The sequence below is a fragment of the Hyla sarda genome, chromosome 1 (genome assembly GCF_029499605.1).
Source record: "Hyla sarda isolate aHylSar1 chromosome 1, aHylSar1.hap1, whole genome shotgun sequence".
Classification (NCBI taxonomy): Eukaryota; Metazoa; Chordata; class Amphibia; order Anura; family Hylidae; genus Hyla; species Hyla sarda.
Window position 1 is genome coordinate 112,552,458 of NC_079189.1, and position 21,848 is coordinate 112,574,305.

At 40.1% G+C, this 21,848-nt stretch overlaps 1 protein-coding gene across 21 annotated transcripts in view; it reads right to left on the reverse strand.

Annotated features, from left to right (window-relative positions):
- Positions 1-21,848, reverse strand: part of TENM3 (teneurin transmembrane protein 3) — a 2,657,329-nt gene that overhangs the window by 95,592 nt on the left and 2,539,889 nt on the right. For 12 of the 21 annotated variants that reach the window (XM_056560421.1, XM_056560526.1, XM_056560513.1 and 9 more), the window contains 2 exons: positions 18,086-18,229; positions 2,537-2,787 (listed from right to left, as the gene is read on the reverse strand). In XM_056560421.1, the coding sequence (XP_056416396.1) occupies positions 2,537-2,787; positions 18,086-18,229 (395 nt within the window). The remainder of the gene's footprint in view (positions 1-2,536; positions 2,788-18,085; positions 18,230-21,848) is intronic. The other 9 variants (XM_056560500.1, XM_056560498.1, XM_056560485.1 and 6 more) reach the window with 1 other exon arrangement.

A 21,848-nucleotide genomic window follows, 5' to 3' on the forward strand; every position in this document is an offset into this window, starting at 1 on the left:
TAGACTACAGCTGCCCAGAAACGCAAGATGTTATTTTATTAGGAAAAGAGAGATAAGCGTCTATCACTCTTGAAACACTTATCTCTGTAGAGAAAAAATAAAGGTTCAGACAGGTTGAAATCCAAGCTGCCCGATCCTTGTCTCTCTCAGTGTTGCATTCTTATACCCAGAAAACTGTATGCAGTCTTATTGAAATCCGCCAGCTTAAAGTGCAGTAAAGTGCATTGATTAGGTCCCTCATTTTTCTAATTAATTTCTTAATATTTCCTTAGGATGGTTGTAAATCTGTTTTTCTGATACACAGCTTCAAACAGCAAAAACATGCATCTAAAAGGATATATTTTGGCTAGAACGACCTTAGGAACCTACCCACGGAGCTCTGGCTACCCTCATGCCTGGAGGGGATGTCGACATGTGCCCTCGATTGATCTCTAGAGCCAGAGGTACCTGAGTGCTGTACCCGTGTACCTCTGGCTCTCTTATAGAGATGATATGTCAATACAGGTGGTATGAAGTTATGTATCAGTCAAAAGCTCCAACTCCTAGTACAGTGTTTCCCAACCAGGGTGCCTCCAGCTGTTGCAAAGCTACAACTCCCAGCATGCCTGGACAGCCGAAGGCTGTCCAGGCATGCTGGGAGTTGTAGTTTTGCAACATCTGAAGGCACCCTGGTTGGGAAACACTGTCCTAGTAAGATATATTTAAAAAAAAAAAAACTAATTATTTATTTATATGGAGTTTATAGTGTAACTGCCATTTCAAACAACTTTGCATCCAGTAATAGTACAGGCAAATATAAGAAACACTGTAATATTTCCTAACAGAAAAATATGCTTCCCTCTGCACTTACAAGGCTTCTTTCCTCCTCCCCTAACTAACGGAAATCAGTCCCTAGACAGGTTTCCAGCTGAGGTGAGGTAACACTGCCCATACAATTCTATTGAGAGGGGTGGGGCGAGATTGGGGGTAAGTTAAAGAGGTACTCCACTGGAAAACATTTTTTTTCTAAATAAACTGGTGCCAGAAAGTTAAACAGATTTGTAAATAACTTCCAATCAACATTTTTAATCCTTCCAGTACTTATCAGCTGCTGTATGATCCACAGAAAGTTCATCTCTTTTTGAATTTCTTTTCTGTCTGACCACAGTGCTCTCTGCTGACACCTCTGTCCATGTCAGGAACTGTCCAGAGCAGGATAGGTTTTCTATGGAGATTTGCTCCTCCTCTGGACAGTTCCTAAAATGGACAGAGGTGTCAGCAGAGAGCACTGTGGTCAGACAGAAAGGAAATTCAAAAAGAAAAGAATCCCTCTGAAGCATACAGCAGCTGATAAGTACCAGAAGGATTACAATTTTTAAATAGAAGTAATTTAAAAACCTGTTTAACTTTCTGGCACCAGTTGATTAAAATAAAAATAAACATTTTTTCCAGTGGAGTACCCCTGCCTTGCTTCCGGAGCTCCGCTCCCCAGCGTCCGGAAGTTTATTGTTCCGAACGCTGTGTGCGGGCTTCCGTGTTCGTGCCCCCTTCCCATAGACTTTCGTTGAGGGGGTGGGCGTGACGTCACGAGGGGGGGGGGGGGGGGGCGTGACGTCACGAGGGGCGGCCCTGAACAAGGAAGCCCGCACACAGTGTTCGGAACAATAAACTTCCAGACGCTGGGGAGGGGAGCTCCGGAAGCAGGGCAGCAGAGTACCCCTTTATGAGGAGAGGAAGTCTGGAGATAAAGACAGACACAGACTCTGCAGGCTTACTTTCTTAGGGTGTGTTCCCACAGGGCGTATACGCAGCGTATTTGACGCTGTGCAAATTTTACGGCAGCAGCGGGAAATACGCTGTGTATCCCTAGCTCACTATACACACAGGGCTTTCCGGCGGCAGCCCTATGTGTGTAGTGAGTTTTGGAGGCGGGCCGTGTGCCGGCGTGTCTGTGACGCGCGGCCCCGCCTCCAAAACTCACTACACGAATAGGGCTGCCGCCGGAAAGCCCTGTGTGTATAGTGAGCAAGGGATACGCAGCGTATTTCCCGCTGCTGCCATAAATTTTGCGCAGCGTCAAATGCGCTGCGTATACGCCCTGTGGGAACGCACCCTTACACAATATGGTCACAGCTTACACTGCTCAGTACTGCTCTGTTACAGAGAGGATACAAGTTATATAATGTCCACAAACAGCGCTGCTGTTCATGGACACACACGGCAGCCTATCCTGAAAAATTACCTGAAAAGACAGGTACAATTTAAAGATAGACATTCACTTTAAGACCATCAATTCTGCATAAGCAGCTACTTTAGGCTGTGGATTTGCTGACTGTAGTATATTGTTGTAATGGGCAAACTGTATATTACCAAAACACAAGACACACTGAGAACTAAGTTAATTATTTCTATTTTATTGTATTGTATATGAAGCATTGAGATATATATATATATATATATATATATATATATATATATATATATATGTGTGTTGTTCATTTTCACCATATAGAAAACACTGTTTGTAACAAGAAAGAAATTGACAAAGATGAACTTACCTAAGCTCCAATACACTGGTTACATTCCCCGTTGGTAAAATGCGGCGGATGAAGTTGAAATCTCCCACATACAAACTTCCATCTATTCCACAGGCTAAAGCCACAGGGGCGAGGAGTTTGTTGCCGTCAGCCTGGCCATTGCAACTTGGACATGAGATGCTACGTCGTCTCTCGCTGCCCATAATACAGCTAATAACAGGTGGCTGCTGAGAAATAAACTGGTTTTCACCATTGCCTCTGTAGAGGATACCTGTAATTGAAATACATAAAACTCTCTTTTTAATCATCTTGTCATTTGAGATGCATAATAGATATAAAGGTCCAAAGTAATTCATGAGACCATGAAATACAATGCAATGCTGATAAATAGAATGAGAAAACAATGCATGGCATTATTACATGAGACACACTGCTATCTCTTTCGCCTGTCTACAAGAAGGTTGTAATAGAGGGCTATTGTGCTAGTTAAACAAAACCACTGCAATGGGGTCTACTACAAAAACTCGGGAGCATGTTCCTGGTTGCTCCAAAGTGTTTTCTATATGCTTCCTTCCATTCACACAAATAAGATAACTTACAATTCTGTGGGTTCAAGGGCATTTGTCAGCTGAATTTGTTGCAAAAACTGCAGTCACCGTTGGATAGCTGTTAATGTATAAAAGCATACAGCACCTTTCCCAGAGCTAATGATGGTTGCAAAACTTATATATTCCCCCTTTTTTTCAGTCAGGTGTCCAGGAGGCACAAGTGCCACAGTCTGGCATTCCTCCATCACTAACCAGACCAACCCTGACTAATGTACAGGGCTCTGTAGTCAGTCAAGTAAAGGCTGAAAGGAGTGGGTGAGTGGGGAGGCATGCTAGGCTACGGCAATTGAGAAGTTGGCCCCACCTCCTTGACACTTGGCTGAAAAATTAAAAAGGTGATTTTATACGTTTAGCAACCATCATCAGCTAAAAGGAAAGGTGCAGTTTGCTTTTGTACCCTAACAGCTATCCAACTTTATCGGCAGCTTTAAGCAGCAAATTGAGCTAACAGATTCCCTTTTGATTTAGGAAACTGAAAGTATATGCCTTTACTTCTGAAAATTTTCAATTTATTGCAGATAAAAAACTGAATACAAAAGTATAAAAGCAAACTTTCATGTAGCATAGAACAGCAAGGTTGACGCGTTTCAGGTGCGAAGGCCCTGAGGGGTCTTCGCACCCAAAACGCGCCAACCTTGCTATTTCATGCTATATGGATGTTTGCTTTTGCAGATTTTCAGAACTGCCGGCAATCCAAATGATTTTTCTATGCCTTTACTAATATAACTAACTTCTGTGTTAGTAACTGCACCCACATCCCACATGGTGGTTATTCAGATGGGCAGTTTTTAGCCTTTTTCACCTATAAAAAGCACAACTTTGAACAATAGAGTGCTAGGTGAGAGTCCATTACTGACACAGTGATCCAGCGGCATTCAGAGATTAGCTACAGGAGCTTATCTACACATTTATATTAGCTATCCATTATTTTGCTGTTCTCATCCAAAGAATAGCAAAAGAGAAGAACATGAAAAGTCCATAAGATTTACAGCCGGCAGTTTATAATCATCCGCTGCTTAGTTAAATATATTTAAGTGCTCTTTTTACAAATGCATTTGTATCACTCTATGAAAATAATGATACTTTTACATACTTAAAGTACTTCACAACATCTATATGAAAAAAAGCACTTTATAAAAGAAAAGATGCATGGATTTTATAAAGTATAATATAAAGTAGAAGTAGTATGTGCACCCACTCACTGCATTAACCCCTTAGCGCATAATGATGTACGTGAAATGCTTTGTCTAAATCTTCCATGTCAAAAAGCCCATGAAATGTAGTGACCAGGATTCAAGAAAGTGTTAAGAGTGCAAGCTCCCCCCCCCAAAATAAATAAATAAATAATAAAATAAATCAAAAATCATAAGTACAACTACAATCCTGCAAAAACAAATTATCTTATTTATTTATCTTATCACACATGTTGCGACACAAAATATTTATTTATTTATTTGTTTGCATTCAACAACAAACATGCATTTATTGTACTAAATGAAAAAAAAAAAAAATAATATTCATACAGACCTTGGCATGTTATGGGCATGTTAAAATTAAGTTAACATGCTCATAGAAGGACACAAAAAATATTTTAAGGAAATTGCTGTTTATTAATATATATCTATAAATTAATAAACATGTAATACAGCTACGTAAAAAGGAAACAAAAAAAAATAAAAAATAAAAGATACTGCTCTTGGAATGAGACTAAAAACTATAAAAAACTATAAAAATAGTATGGTCCTTTAGGGGTTACACACCCCTTGCTGGTCCCCTTGTTTGGTCCTTGCTGGTACACCTAATATACAAGTCACGATGTCTAATTAGTTATACAAATATTTTTTTTTATTAGTGGTGTTTACATAAAAAAAAGTAGCAAAAAAGTTTTATGTCCCAATTTTACAATTGTGTAATTTTATAATTAGGATATCTTCTGCTGTTGTGTGTTCGTTTTTCTCAGGCTGATCCATAAATGCTTTTTTCATTTATTTATCCTCTCATTATGATTTGAAGGTGATCTGTGGCAGGATATTGATTTGTAGGAACTCTCCAATACACAAAAATGTAATATACTAGCCATAATTTTTTCTATTGTGCTACCGTTTCAGAATCAATACACATCTTAATTGCAACAAATATCAGAAATCATAACAAGTTCTATAATAAGGCGAGAGAGAGGAATGTTCTGTGTTTGTATTACACCTCAGAGAATAATTCTCGGTGAGTTGACGAAACCCATCGATCAAAGCCTCATACAGGCACACTGTTTCCTCCATGTCAGATGCGCATTGCCGGCTCCTTTATGTTAGTGATGTCTAAGCTTTAATTAAAGTTTGCCGATGCTAATGGTACACAATACAGAGACATTAAATTAACCCCCTGCTGACCGCCAAAAGACTTTTTAATTAAAAATAAAAAATTGTGAAAGAAATAAAAATCTATTACGTTTTAAGAAAATAAAATCAAAGTAAAATAAAGCATTATTATTGCTGGGAAAAAAAAAAAAATAGAAACACACCAGCATTATTATATGTATCCTACATGGTTCACATTTTGAAATGTACTAAAATATCTAAAAGTTGCATGTACCCCAAAATAGTACTAATGATGACCAGAAGTCATGCCGCCAATTATGATCCGTTATTTATAAGTGCTGATTACAGCCCAAAATAGGCCAGCCACCATGGGGTTAATAATATTATGCCGTAAGTTGATTGCTATATTAGTGCAGAGAAAATCATGCATTACTGTTTATTGTGTGATAAAAGAAGCAGCACTGTCACTGCTGTTTTATAAAACACATCTACAGCATTATAACACTGAGACATATCTATATATTCCCAGTGTATTGTGCCTGTTCAGACCTCACACATCTACATAGACATTGGCCCTCATTTACTATTGCAAACCCCACATGTTTTGTTGGGTTGTGCGCCAGAATTTGCGCCAGAATAAGAAAAAAAAAACAGACTAACTCTCCATTTTACTATGAAAACCCAAAAAAGGGGCATGGCCGTCGGGAAAGAGTGTATTGGTCACCAAAAAGGGGCGTGTTTCCGACATTTTCACAAAAAAAAAAACAACATATTTACTAAGGTTTCCAAAGAAAATGTGGTTTGAGCTGAAGAAAACCAGACAGATCAGAGCATGTGTAAAAAAGCAAAATTTAGGGAAAGTGGAAAATGTAGGGAAATACAGTGAAAAAAAAATTGTAGGGAATTAAAACCCACAAAGAAACCTACACTCCACTCTTAGTAAATCAGGGTTACTATGTACTTGTGATGTTCATTTCATAGGAAAATAAAGCGGAGAATCAAAAGGGTGAGACCCACACTAGTGACTTAAGGAACACAAATCTTATGATGACTGTGTTATCTTCTATCTATCTATCTATCTATCTATCTATCTATCAATCAATCAAATAAATTAATTCTGCAGCACTCCAATATAAGGTGCAAAAAATGGTGGATTTATTAGCCAGACAGCATAGCGACGTTTCGGCTGCCCACTTGCAGCCTTTTTAAGCTTGAAAAAGGCTGCAAGTGGGCAGCCGAAACGTCGCTATGCCATCAGGCTAATAAATCCACCATTTGTTTGCACCTCATATTGTGGAATTAAGTGCTGTGGAATTAATTCATTTGGCTATCTACTATTGACCCGTAACCTGGGATAACGGCCCGCCAGCACCCATCACCATCTTCCCTTTTTTTGGTTGTGCTGCTTCAGTTTTTCCTTTATCTATCTATCTAGATGAAATTCCAGGTAGAGCAGCACATCAGTAGCTCAAGATGGTTGGTGCAAACGGCAAACTAGCTCAGGTCAGAAGCTCCTAGGTATCCAAAAAATGAAGGCTGCAGCAGCACACAAATATGGTAAATCAAGTTGTTTTATTCCAAGCCTGGAATAAAAGTACTTGATTCACCATTTTGTGGATATCTATTTGCCTGTTTATCTATCTATCTATCTATCTATCTATCTGCCTGTTTATCTATCTGTCTATCTATCTACTGGTGACAAAGGGCCACATATCTTATGATTACCACTGTGTTATTGAATATCTCTCTTTCTCTCAAATATATTTATCCATCTATCTATTATGTATATGTCTATCTATCTATCTATCTATTATGTATATGTCTATCTATCTATCTATCTATTATTTATCTATCTATCTATCTATCTATCTACTTTAGCTTTTAGTCTGTATATCTATCTCTATTTATCTAAAAAAATAAAGCAATGTAGCACTACTTAGCCTGTCCATTATGTAGTTGGTGCCAGAGTTCTAGACTTGTTTAAAGTCTATCTGTAATGTCCGTTTTTGGTGTTTTTGTATTTTTCTGTTTTGGTGTTTATGCAGACACTAGGTTTGTGCCTGTACTGTTTTCTGTGCTATTCTCCCTTGCTAAGGAATAGTTAATACGATTAGCCAGTGGGAGCTCGGATGTGGTTTGAAAACCCAAGCTCTGCTGAACTGTGCTGGTGATTAGTTCTCACTCCAACAATGTATTTTTTAGTCTGTCTGTTAATATCTGAGTTTTAACCATGGTTTGATTCTTATAGATTTTAGTCTGCTTGGTTTTATGTACATCTGTCAGTTTTTAAAATTATGTATGTCGGTTCTGCTTTAGCCTTGTTAACTTAGTCTGTGTTCACACTGTGAGTCTTGCTTGTACCCTTGCTCTGTATTTAGTATTCCTGTTAAAAGTCCTGACCCGTATTCCTCCATGTTATGGAGTTTGGTTTGTAATATTCCTGTTTGTTATCCTGATCCGTATTCCTCCATGTTATGGAGTTTGGTTTTGTAATATTTCTGTTTGTTATCCTGATCTGTATTCCTCAATGTTCTGGAGTTTGGTTTGGGGTCCCTGTATTCCACCATTTCATAGAGTTTGGCTTTTTTCTTCTATGCATTATTGTAGAGTTCATGATTACTGACGTTAAGTGTTTTTAGTACATGTACTGATCATAACGTATAAGATAACTGATCTAGAGTGTGCTCTGTACGTTACCATTGGTCTATAGTGTCCTCTGTACTTTATAACTGGGCTGTGTGCTCTGAATTAGTATCTGTTTGTTTGGTGTTCAGTGTCCTGTGTGAACAGTGTTCTATGTTTCCTGGCCTGTTTAGTGTTTTACATTCAGTTCATCTGTTCATCCCCTGCATCTCCTGGTTTCAGCTGTAGTCTGGGCACCCCAGGTAAAAATTTGTATTAATGTGCATAAAGGAAAGATGGAAAAATCTCCAAAAGGCATCAAATTACAGATTAGACAACAAAAGTAAGATTTTATTTCCATAATTTACACTTTCAAAATAACAGAAAAAAAAAATGGTGTCTGCAAAAGTTTGGGCACCCTTCAGAGTTTATATCTTGTACTGCCCCCTTTGGCAAGTATCACAGCTTGTAAACATTTTTTGTAGCTAGCCAAGAGTCTTTCAATTCTTGTTTGAGGTATCTTTGCCCATTCTTCCTTACAAAAGTCTTCCAGTTCTTTGAGATTTCTGGGCTGTCTGTCACGCACTGCTCTTTTAAGGTCTATCCATAGATTTTCAATTATGTTGAGGTCAGGAGATTGTGAAGGCCATGGCAAAACCTTCAGTTTACGCCTCTTGATGTAATCCCCCGTGGATTTCGAGGTGTGTTTAGGATCATTATCCATTTGTAGAAGCCATCCTCTCTTTAACTTCAGCTTTTTCACAGATTGTATTAAGTTAGCATCCACAATTTGCTGAAATTTTATTGAATTCATTTTTCCTTCTACTCGTGAGATGTTCCCTGTGCCACTGGCTGCAATACAACCCCAAAGCATGATTGATTCACCCCCATGCTTAACATGCTTAACAGTTGGACAGAGGTTCTTTTCATTAAATTCTGTTCCCCTTCTTCTCCAAACGTACCTTTGCTCATTTCGGCCAAAAAGTTCAATTTTAACCTCATCGGTCCACAGAACTTGTTTCCAAAATGCATCAGGCTTGTCTATATGTTCATTTACAAAGTTAAAACGCTGATTTTTGTGGTGAGGACGTAGAAGAGGTTTTCTACTGATGACTCTTCCATGAAGACCATTTTTGTACAAGTTTTTCTTTATAGTGGAATAGTGTACCACAACTCCAGTGTCTGACAGATCTTTCTGGAGGGATTGTGTCAAATGTGGGTTTTGAATTGTTTTTGTCTGATATTTTTCTTGGTCTTCCAGATCTTGCTTTAACTTCCACTGTTCCTGATGACTGCCATTTCTTAATTACATTCCAAACAGAGGATATTGACATCTGAAAACATTTTGCTATCTTCTTATAGCCTTCTCCAGCTTTGTGAGCGTCAACTATTTTCAGTTTCAGATTTCTAAACAACTGCTTAGAAGAACCCATGGTGCTGATTGTTGGGGCAAGGTCAGATGAGTCTGGGCATTTAAGACCTTTGAGATTGACATCACCTGGTCTTCCCAGATGATGATTGAGAACAATCGATGACACTGGGAGGTCTCAGCTTTGCAAAGGGGGCAGTGCATGCTATAAATTCGGCAGGGTGCCCAAACTTTTGCAGACGCCATTTTTTTGTTTTCTGTTATTTTGAAAGTGTAAATGATGGAAATTAAATCAAAATTTTGTTGACATATTATAAGAATGTCTAATCTGTAATGTGATGCCTTTTGGAGATTTTTTCCATCTTTCCTTGGCTTCTTTATGCACATTAAAACAAATTTTTACCTGGGGTGCCCAAACTTTTGATCCCCACCGTAGTCTTGCTAATTTATTCATATCTGCCATTTACCTTGATTCCGGTTTCTGAACTGTATGTTAGTACACTATATCCTGCCTAGTTTATCTGGTTGTTTTCCTGTTACGTTTCTGACCTCGACTATGTACTATATTATTTGTGTACCTTTACGCCCTATGCACTTTAGCGCAGGAAGGGACTGGTATCTTGATTGTCAATCCACCATTTAGGGTGGATGGGAAAGTAGGCAGGGAGAGTGTTTCTAGGGACAGCTTAGGGCTCACTCTCCCTGTCCATCCCGTCAGTCATGACACTATCCAGATAAAACTAAAATGTCATAGGACTCCAAAAAAAGGTGAATTTATTGTCTTATCACAGTTGCCATCACATCTATCCATATGTCTTATATATGTCTCCATATATCCTGCTGTCTATTAATTCATGCATATTTCTACTTTTATCTATCTATCTCCTATCTATCTATCTATAAAATGTTCAGTTAGGAGATACTTTTGTACTGATTTTAAATATACATCTGTCTGTTTGTAAAGACAACAAGCAGACATTTATATAATAATTATTTACACTTTATAATTTGAGAATATTAAAAGTGGCATGTACATTGATATGCTATAAGCACGTCACTATGATCACGCACACAGGGTACCGGTAATGGCATACCGCACTATAAATAGGTAATAGTGATGAAAGATCCCAGTCATTTTACATGTGGAATGCTGACATGGCAAGAATGTAATAGTCCTTATGGAAATTAACAAACAAAGCAGATGCCTGATGGTGAATTTTTCTTACTTACGACAGTGATAAAATATAGACATGGTTATCCATTACCATTGTCCTTCATTGAACGCAGATCAATGAGCACATTTTGGCGCTGGTTATAAGCGGGTCAGCTATTATTTTCTATATGCATGTGTCACAATAAATCTCTATTTGTTATAATTCATGTAAACCGCATGTCAGTTTGCACTTTGTACCTAAACATGTTTTATTGATTTTGGATACGGGTTTCAGAGACAGAACTATGGGCTAATGGTTACACTTTTTCTAGGATGCTGTTAAAACATGAAAAATCACCGAAAAATGAGAGGGAAAAAAAAAACACAAAGGAAACTGGAGTGCAATGTTCTTCAAAGCTCTTAAAACCCCTCTGAATAAATAGAACAGTTTCTTTGTTGTAAGTGCTTGAAACTGCCATTATGAAATACAGCTAGAACCGTGTGGCTAAACTCTGAATGCAGAAAAGCGAGGCGTATGTAAATGGCTGATAATATCTCATAAACAATATTCTATTATGGCGCTGTCCTGATTAGGAATTGATCAAAAATCCGGTGTTTCTTGCGTGATTACATCTTTTGCAACAATCACCAGACGACATTTTTTTGCCCCTGGAAATGAGGCGTTGTGTAATTTTCATCAGAGAGGTCCTCCAAGGCGGCTATCTGCACTACTGGGTATGATTTATCCTGTCATTAGCTTGAGAAATAGGTCCTTCAGCTTTCTCCTCTAGTATGGCAGAACGGGAGACGAGTATAGGAATATTTATGACCGTGTATCAGGGTGGCGGCACAAACACCTGTCAGTATCTGCACTCCTCCCCGCAGCACATTTCACAGGCTCATCCACCTTGTCATTACAAGTAACCACTTCGTTTATTCAATTAGACACGCGTCACTTTGAGAAGTCACCGGTTGTCAGGCAGCGATGCTCGATATAATTTAAAGCTGGGAGATTGGTTCACCTTGTAGCATAAGGCATGCTGGCGCTTTACTATTCATATGCATCTCCATTATTACTGCAAGCATAAGCGTACATATCCTCATTCCATTCAGGCCCATTATGTGTTATTGCAGCTTTTAAGAAATGCTATCTCCCATTGCTCTTGCTGAAAAGTAAATTTATTTACATTCACAGTACTTCGGTCTTTCTGGATTTGAAGCAAATTATTATTATTTTTGAAACTTTTGAAAAGTCTGTTTGTATTTTACTTTTTGGCCTCATTCACCTGGCAAAGTTGTTTGCATACAGCCTAGACAATAGTGAAAAGCACCTACAGGTCTGTACTAGAGAGCATTGGGTACTTAGTATGCTGCCATATGGTGCCTCTGTCAGGCCATAATTTAGAGTCTGCGCCCCTATGTATTCAATAGAAGGCACTTGGAGGTATAGCATGCACCCAGCAGTCTATGGACCGCATAGTACATAACATAGCTGTAAATCAAAGATGGGTACTAGAGGTTTGTATGTAAGGCCATTGTATAATGTTAAAGATGTGAACTTTGGGTTTCAATTATTATGAGTTAGATACACAGAAACCAGTATCTGACTTGTTTTTAATGGGGGGAGCTTCATGGACGCAACAGGACAGATGGGGTGAAAAAGGTTGAGTCTTTAAACAAAAAACTGCAACAAAAAATACTTGAGATTAAAATGTACCCACCCACAGAATCATAAGAACAGGGGTCCCTGTGTGAGCAATCACGTTTGTGTAATGCTGCTCCATCCACTTACTATGGAAGTGCCAAAGATAGGAAAGCATTGTCCTTAAAGGGCTACTCCGCTGCCCCAGCGTCCGGAATATTCTGTTCCGAATGCCGGGTGAGGGCTGCGGGGGTCGTGACGTCACGGTCACGCCCCTTGTGATGGCACCCACACCCCTTCATTGTAAGTCTATGGGAGGGGGCGTGGCAACACCACGCCCCCTCCTATAGACTTACATTGAGGGGGTGTTGCTTGACATCACGAGGGGCATGGCTGTAACATCATGACCCCTGCAGCCCCCACCCAGCGTTCGGAACACAATGTTCCATATGCTGGGGCAGCGAAGTACCCCTTTAAGTATCTCTACTAGTCCAAAAAGTGAGTGAAGAGCCAGCATACATGCTCAAACTGGGGACCATTCTCCTGGTCCTAGTGGCTGAACCCCCTCCAATCTAATGCATATAGAGAACAAGGCTGGCACAAGTAATAGGTAAGATTGGCAGCTGTCCAGGGCGTCACAAGGTGTGTGTGTGTGGAAGGGGGGTGGAGGGTGGCGCAAGTTTATTGAGAAAAAATAAATAAATCAACTCTTATGGCCATAGCATTACATATTTCCACCGTTGGTATTTCTCATTATCACCATATTTGCCACTGCAAACAAGATCACCGCAGTCATAGTGAGGGAAAGCTGAAGAGGAGTCAGTGTTGCTAGAACTAGCCTGTCTCTTATCACCTACCTGACTGCAACTGCAAAATATTATTTAGGAGGAAATTATCTTTTACAGAATATGCTCTTTATAGTATGTATGGGGGGCTGACAGGGACTGCTCCGATGAGTAGTGGTTCAGGCAGCATGACAGTGATAACAGTTTCTCTTTAACCCCTTTCCAACCTATGCCGTACAGTTACTTAGGTCTAGTCTGTGCCATACCCATCAGTTGCCGGCTTCTATTCCTGAATCTGCAAAGTCAATGGCATGAACGCAAAATAATACCAAATTCAAAAATTGCTGGTTTTTGGTCACATCACATCCCGGAAAAAATATGAATAAAAAGTGATCAAAAAAAATCTCATCTATACAAAAGTGGTACCAATAAAAACTATAGATTACTGTGTCAGGAAATATGCCCCTCCCACACACTCACAGCTTCGTATGGGGAAAAATAAAAATGGTATTGGGGAAAGAACAAGTACTTATCCTGCATAAATAAAATGCCCTCCTACGAAACAATTAGTGGAAAAATAAAAGCATTATGGGTAAGGTGAAAAAATGTAAGTGGAAAAAATGTATGTGAAAAATTTGAAATTTAGGGAATCAAGAATGGGTTAATTTAGGATTGTAAAACAATAGAAAATTCTAATTTGTAGCTTCAAACAACTACAAGGATAAAGAGCTGTCAACGAACCTACTGTAACAAGTGAGGCATTACAATGAATGAATTTAGCGGCATAATCTATAGTATCCCATTGGCCGCATGGGTTCACAGTAAACACCACTGCCACTATATTCAAGACCCCAAATAAATCGGTCACCTTTGAGATGAGGGATAATACATTGCATCAGTCTTTAGATAGAACTGTAGCATTTCTCCTTCACATCTCCTTCCAATTTAAACTACTATGCAAGAAGAAGGAGCACTTGCAGACACGTTTTAGTGAACCAGAATAAAATTTATCAGTTTTCCATTTTTGCAGCCATTCCATGTCTGCAAAATGCCCGTCTGACTTTATAAAGCTTTGCACTGTAAACGCCATTTTATTGGCGGTCATTACTCCTGAATGCAGATACGCTATAACTCACGCTCTATTACAACGCTCTTCTTCCTAATAAATAACCCAATCATTTAGGAATACAATAGCAGTTTTATTAAAGTCTAGACCAGAAATATCACCTTTACCTATGTCCCCGCAGAAATGATTGTGTCATACGTCGAGCGGCATAGTAATAAAAGCCCATTTAAGTCAGTGATAGATGGGGGCCTGAGATGAGAGACGTTTGACTGCTTTATAACAGCGGACACTGTGTTTTGTTATTCCTACATCTCTCTAGACGTACCTCCCTACTTAGAGCGTCAATTGCATTGCAGAATACGATTTTTCTTTTTCATCGTAACAATGAATTTGTTTCGGCATTGTTAGTCTGGAAGCTTTGTAGACAGGGATATGATGACATATTACTGACTGCATAACAATATCTACACACCAATTCCACAGCCTTCAATTATAAAGTTATGCACGCCTGGTTATGGAAGCTCAATCCCAATGTAATGATAGTTTGTCTGTTATTATTAACATCTGTCTCAACATGTTTTTAGCCTTGAAAGCACCATGAGCAAATCGTAGCCCGATGCAACATTTATCTTGGTTTCACAAATTATCACTAGAGAAATGGTTGGAATAACTTTATCATATAATTAAACTCAAAATAATAAAAATAAAATAATAATAATCATAATAATAACAATAATAATAATCATAACAAAATAATAATAGCAATACTATTTATACTACTAATACTACTACTACTACTACTACTACTAATAATAATAACGTAGGAAAAAAAAAAAAAAAAAATATATATATATATATATATATATATATATACACACATACACAGTATATTACCGAAATAGATACATCACACAAAATTGAATCAGGTGAATCGGTGGTTTATTCCAAGGCGTTAAAAAGTACTTTTACACCTTGGAATAAAACACCAATTCACCTGATTCCATTTTGTGTACTGCATCTATCTTGGATATATACGCTTGGATTTGCTAACCACTATTCTATAACTCCTATGCTCCACTATCCTATAACTCCTATGCTGCTATTATATGTGTGTGTATATATATATATATATATATATATATATATATATATATATATATATATATATATATTATTGGTGTGTGTATATATATATACATATATATATATATATATATATATATATATATATATATATACCGTATTTATCGGGGTATACCACGCACCGGCCTATAACACGCACCCTCATTTTACCAAGGATATTTGGGTAAAAAAAGTTTTTTACCCAAATATTCTTGGTAAAATGAGGGTGCGTGTGTGTGCATGTGTATACCCCGATACACTGTTTCTGACCCCGCAGAAGCCCCCAGGAAAGGCAGGGGGAGAGAGGCCGTCGCTGCCCACTTCTCTCCCCCTGCCTTTCCTGGGGTCTAGAGTCCTGCTGCAGCTTCTCTCCCCCTGGCTATCGGTGCCGCTGCCCCATTGCCGGCGCCGCTGCCCCATTGCCTCCCCCATCCCCAGTTGTATAATAACCTGTTGCCAGGATCGGGTCCGCGCTGCTTCTGGCTCGGGTGTGGCATCTCCTGCGTCGTTGCTATGCTCTGCGAGGCGCAATGACGAGTGGAGTCTTCAACGCGACGTCACTCATCATTGCGCAGCACATAATAACGACGCAGGAGACGCCACACCGGAGCCAGAAGTAGCGCGGACCCGACCCCGGCAACAGGTAATTATAAAACCGTGGATGGGGGAGGCAATGGGGCAGCTGCGCCAATAGTCAGGGGGAGAGAAGTGGCGGCAGAAGGGCTCTAGACCCCAGGAAAGGCAGGGGGAGAGAAGCGGGCAGCGAAGGCCTCTCTCCCCCTACCTTTCCCGGGGGCTTCTGCGGGGTCAGAAAAACCAGGGATGGGGGAGGCAATGGGGCAGCGGCGCCAGCAGTCTCTGGACCACAGGATAGGCAGGGGCAGAGAATCGTGCAGCGAGGGCAGGTCTCTGGACCTGCAAAAGCCACTGCAGTTCATTGATTTAAAGCGCCCGCTTTAAATCATTGAACTGCAGTGGTTTATCGGCATATAACACGCATATAGACTTTAGGCTAAAAATCTTAGCCTAAAAATTGCGTGTTATACGCCGATAAATACGGTATATATATATATATATATATATATATATATATATATATGTATATATATATATATATATATATATATATATATATATATATAGTCAATAAATTGCCCTACAAGGTTGTTCAGTGTTTCCCATACAGGATGACTTAAGGGGTTACTGCGGTGGCCAATGTGTTTTTTTAGTTTCTACTTACCCTTGCAGGTAAGTTTTCTTGTTATCTCTGGTTTCGTGCTTGCTCTTTGTTTGTCTTTCTTTTCCTTTCTATGCACAAGTGTGTCCATGTAGTGTAGCACCTATTTCCGTTTTGCCTTTGTTTTAGAAACAACAGGTCCCAGCATGCCTTGTAGCCTGTTTCCTCTTTCAGTGCCCTGTCCAACTTGTTTTGCGTTGCCGCCCAGCCCTGTTCGTGGGCGGTTTTTCTTTATTTCTTTCCCCTTTAGGGCACTTTTTTATTTCTTTCCCCACCCTGCTCATTAGTATACTCATCCCACCCTCACTGTCAGCTTCTCACCCCACAGTCCCCACATCAGGGAATGAATGAATTGTCAGGAGCCGGCCAACTCCTTACATGACAGTGCGCTCAGCTTATCACCGGCCGAGGCAGGACATCGCTGAGGCCGGTGATACACTGAAGGCTCTGTGACTTTCCCGTCTCCTGGAAGCAGCATGAGGATCGTGAGGCTGTTACAAAGCAACGGGGGAACGCAGGAAGATGAGCCAAAGTTTATTTTGTTTATTTTTGCAGCCCGGGCACAGGAATATGTAAAATTCATCAGTACAGATGTCCTTTAAGCCTTGCGGGGACATCGCTTTGGGGGGGAGAGGGGGATGGAAGGGCAGGAAGCAGATGACAATTAATTTGGGGGGGAGAAGGAGAGCAGTGCCAGCGGGTCCCATATGATTAATTCCCTGATGTGGGGACAGAGCGCTGTGGATGACAATTCATTTGGGGGGGGGGGGGGAGAGAAGAAGAGCAGCGTCCGCGGGTCCCATATGATTAGTTCCCTGATGTGGGGACAGCGCGCTGCGGATGACAATTCATTCATTACCTGATGTGGGGACTGCATGATAGTGCTTCAGCTGACATGTTAATAATTCCCCCGCCATGGGCCCGCTGGGGGAATCATGATAGCCGATTCCTCTTATTCCCCCTGCGGGCGCATGGTCCCCATGGTGGGGAAGGGGTTACATGTCAGCCGCAGCGCTGATATAGGGTATTCAGTACATTGTGAGCCGGGCACAGGGCAGGCTGACAGAGGGAGGAGACATCCATCCTCCCGCAATAATTCAATGAATATTCATTACAGGGGTGTGGAAAAGGGGCAAAACCATTGCAGAAAAAAAAACAGCAACGCCTGCAGCTCTGACGTCTTGTCCACAACAGTGAACAAACATGGCCGCAGGTGTGAATGACAGTCAAAAGCAACCAGAAAAACTACTGAACTTCCGTCACAGAAAAGAGGTCAGTAAAAAACAGATATGCGGTGGACAGATGTATAACATGTGGTTTACAAAAGTGCTAAACTCACTACAAGCACACTAGATAACAATAAAACTGTGGTACCGGAGTACCCCTTTAAAGAGGTACTCTGCCCCTAGACATCTTATCCCCTATCCAAAGGATAGGAGATAAGATGTCTGATGGCGGGGGTCCGGCCTCTGGGATCCCCCGCAATCTCAGTGCAGCACCTGTCAGTGTTGCCAAACTAAAAAATGATGCATCAAATATTGTGCAGCTTATAGTTAATATATATTACATTTGTTTTAGCTTTAGGACATCCAATGACATCATAGTTAACTTAAGCGGTGAAAAATCTTAGGAAGTGAATAGCAAACTTACCATTCTGGACGTCTAATACATGGTGCTTATCTAGGGTCCAGCCACCCATATTTGAGGCATCCAGCTCATAGCCTTGCAAGACAGCAGTTCTTTTTTCCCATAGTGTCAGGTCAAGACACGATTCATATTCATACCCCACAGAAACTGCAAGGGAAACCAGAATGAACACAAAGTATAAATAACAGGATTAATGCAAAGACTAAACTTAATGCATATTATCCATGTTAACAGCTCTCATTAAATCCTCCAATGGCATAATTACAAGCGTGCTATACTTACATACATTTGTTGTTTAATACCATATCATTTTATACACCAAGACCCACTTTTCAGAGGTAATGAGATAAATATGAGGCGGTGTAACATACTGAGCGTGGATCATGGATAATCGGATCATTTAAGTGGCCACACCAGCGATTCATTTTCACAACATTACACCCAATTGATTTGTATTTTTCTTTTATGCGTAAGCCATATATATCTGTATTAATTGAAATTAATTACCCTACAATTTAGTTCAAGGTAGTATATGATGGGTAATAATGTGTCCTATATTCCTAAATATACTAAACCCCTCCCTATCTTGAATGCATCTGTTGGGGGAAAGTCAGAAGGCTGCCATACATTTTAGACAAGTGGTCTTTAAACTGTGGACCACCAGATAATACAAAACTACAACTCCCAGCATGCCCTGACAGCCAGCTGTCTGGTCCACAGTTGGAGACCACTCCTTTAGACAGTCGGCCGAACCTGCAGAAGTCGGCATTTTCACCAACTTTTTCATCTAGAGAAACTGGTAATTGGGTTTAAACCAGTGGTTTAGATGTTGCAAAACTACAACTCCCAGCATGAAGAAAGTTGCACTTTTACAACATCTGGAGGTCCACAGTTTGAAGACCACTGCTTTAGACGGCATGTTTGAACATCTGTTATCTAAAAAGTATGAGCACCTTTAGCATGTGCTATGTGATCCAGAGACATAATAACCCCATTCTCATGATTACTGGGGCCCCTCATTGATCAGATAAAAAACCCTTTATGTTCTATCCACGTACAGTATCCTGCACATATTTGATGCACAGGATTTAAAGCTGCAGATTTTATGCTGTGTTCAGTTATTTAGTTTACATTGAAATCTGCAGCCTACAACTCTTGCGCATCACATATGCACAGGATACTGTATGTGTGATTAGTCAATTAAAGGGGTACTCCCCTGGCCAGTGTTCGGAACATTTAGTTCCTAACGCTGTGTTTGCGCTGCGGGGTTGGCCATGCCCCCTCATGATTTAAGGCCACGCCCCCTCAATGCAATCTATGGTAGGGGCGTGACAGCTCCCACACACCCTCCCATAGACCTGCATTGAGGGTGTGTGGCCAACCCCCACAGCATGCACACAGAGTTCCGAACTAAATGTTCCGAAAGCTGGCCAGTGGAGTACCTCTTTAAAGGGAATCTGTCATGTTGAAAATATGGTCTAATCTGCAGGAATCATGTTATAGAGCAGGATGAGCTGAGAAGATTGATACATAGTTTTGCACAAAAAGTTCCAGAATAACTTCATGTAAATCTCTGCTCATTCTTGGCTAAGTAGTCATGAGGGCGGTCCTACTCAGTGATTGACAGCGAGCTGTGTATAAGTGTGCATATAGAGAGAGTAGGTCAGCCTACATGACTATTGTGCTCATTCTGGATCCTAATCAGTAATTGACAGCTCTCTCTATATGAACACTTATACACAGAGAGCTCTCAATCATTGAGTAGGACCGCCCACATGACTACATAGCACAGAATGAGCAGACATTTATATGAATTAATGACAAGTTATCTGAACTGTCTCAAAAAAAAAATTACATATCGATCTGCTCAGCTCCTCCTGCTCTATAACATGATGCCTGCAAATTAGACTTCAGTTTCAATGTGACAGATTTCCTTTAAGGCTTCTGAAAACTTGAACCATATAAGGGAGTGTTCACCCGAGCGGATCTTTTGTGAGTTTCCCATTGCGGGTTTTAGCCACAGCTGAATTCTCACTGCAGAAAATCTACCATAACTAAAACCTATAGCGGGAACAGATCCATCCATGTGAACTTACCATAATGGGAATTTTTGGTGAAGATGGATGAGTATCTTATTAAATCAAGATAATATCCAATTCTCCTACTCAATACAAATATTAATCAATAATATTCCTTAAAACTTTTTGGTAACCGAAAAATATTTTGTCATTGTCTGCAAACCTGTTTTTCTTGATAATTTGCTGAAACTTACTATTGTTATTTGTTCCTTCCAAAATAAAGGCCCAAAGTGAAGCTCACTCCTACTCCTATTTTCTTGTCATTCATCCTGAATAATATTTAGAACATGAATATAGCCAGACATTAAAAGTTCTGCTCACACCTATTTATAGAGTTCTCTCTCTCTATTAGTAAGAAGCAGGGGTCACATGGAAATCAGTTCCACATGACTGAAGGATCACACTAAATATATTTGTTTGTAGCTAGTAACCATGGAAACACATAGGTCGGATATTTTTAAGAGCACCCACTTTACTTTTTATCTTAGATACAAAAAATGGCTTGCTTAATAAGATATTTCTTTTAAGATATCATATCCTTAGGACTATATTATACATTTTTTACGATTTTTAGACATTTTTATTAAAGTAACAAAACTAACAAGAAAGCCATCCTGATTAAATATGCCATTGCATCTATCCGCACACACCACAGGCAGAAAATAACGGGACCTTTTTGGATCTCTTTTGTGTTATATACATTTTTTTGGCGGACAGAATGTCTTTGAATGGGAAATCCCAGACTTTAATAAGACACGAGCTATAACTATAACTTTAAAGGGGTATTCCAGGCAAAAACATTTTAGCCTCTATCCAAAGGATAGGGCATAAGATGTCTGATCACGGGGGGCCCGCTGCTGAGACCCCCCGTGATCTCCCTGCAGCATCTGCATTCTATGTGAGTGCTGAATCTCCAGTTTCGGAAACCCCGGGTTTCTGGGACTGGGGACGTGACGTCACGCCACGCCCCCTCCATTCAGGTCTATGGGAGGGGGTGTGACGGCCGTCACGCCCCCTCCCATAGACATGAATGGAGGGGGCGTGCCGTGACATCACGTTCCCAGTCCTGGAGGTTTCCAAAACTGGAGATTAAGCACCCGCATAGAATGTGGGTGCTGCAGGGAGATCGCAGGGGGTCTCAGCAGCGGGCCCTCTGCGTTCAGACATCTTATCCCCTATCATTTGGATAAAGGATAAAATGTTTTTGCCCGGAATACCCCTTTAATCCAAGCAGCAGCGTTATATAATATCTTCCAGCTTAAATTGTTTAGCTTTTTTTCCAAGTTCGGACAATAAAATAACATTGATTACTGAATCCTAGATAATATTCTGTGCAAACACCGTGAATTCTAACACCTTCTGTGATGAACTGCAGCAACCCTGCAGTGTTTTTACATATTTCCCCTAGTTAAAGCATGTCATGAGCTGCGCCAGCCCTGTCATCTCTCACTTCTGCTGCGTCTGCCTGGTTAATCTCCATTGCTCTGGGATACAGGTTCATCAGAGCGTCACACCTCAATCACCCGGGATAGCAGTTTGCTCCTTAATGGCGGGAGCTGTGATCCTTAGATTTGTCATCTGACTTAATATTTTATCTGTGCCTTTACAATATTAATGGGGATTTTGTATTGCTGTTCAGTTTTTTCTCATCAATAGATTGATTTATTACCCCAAGATCACATTTTGTC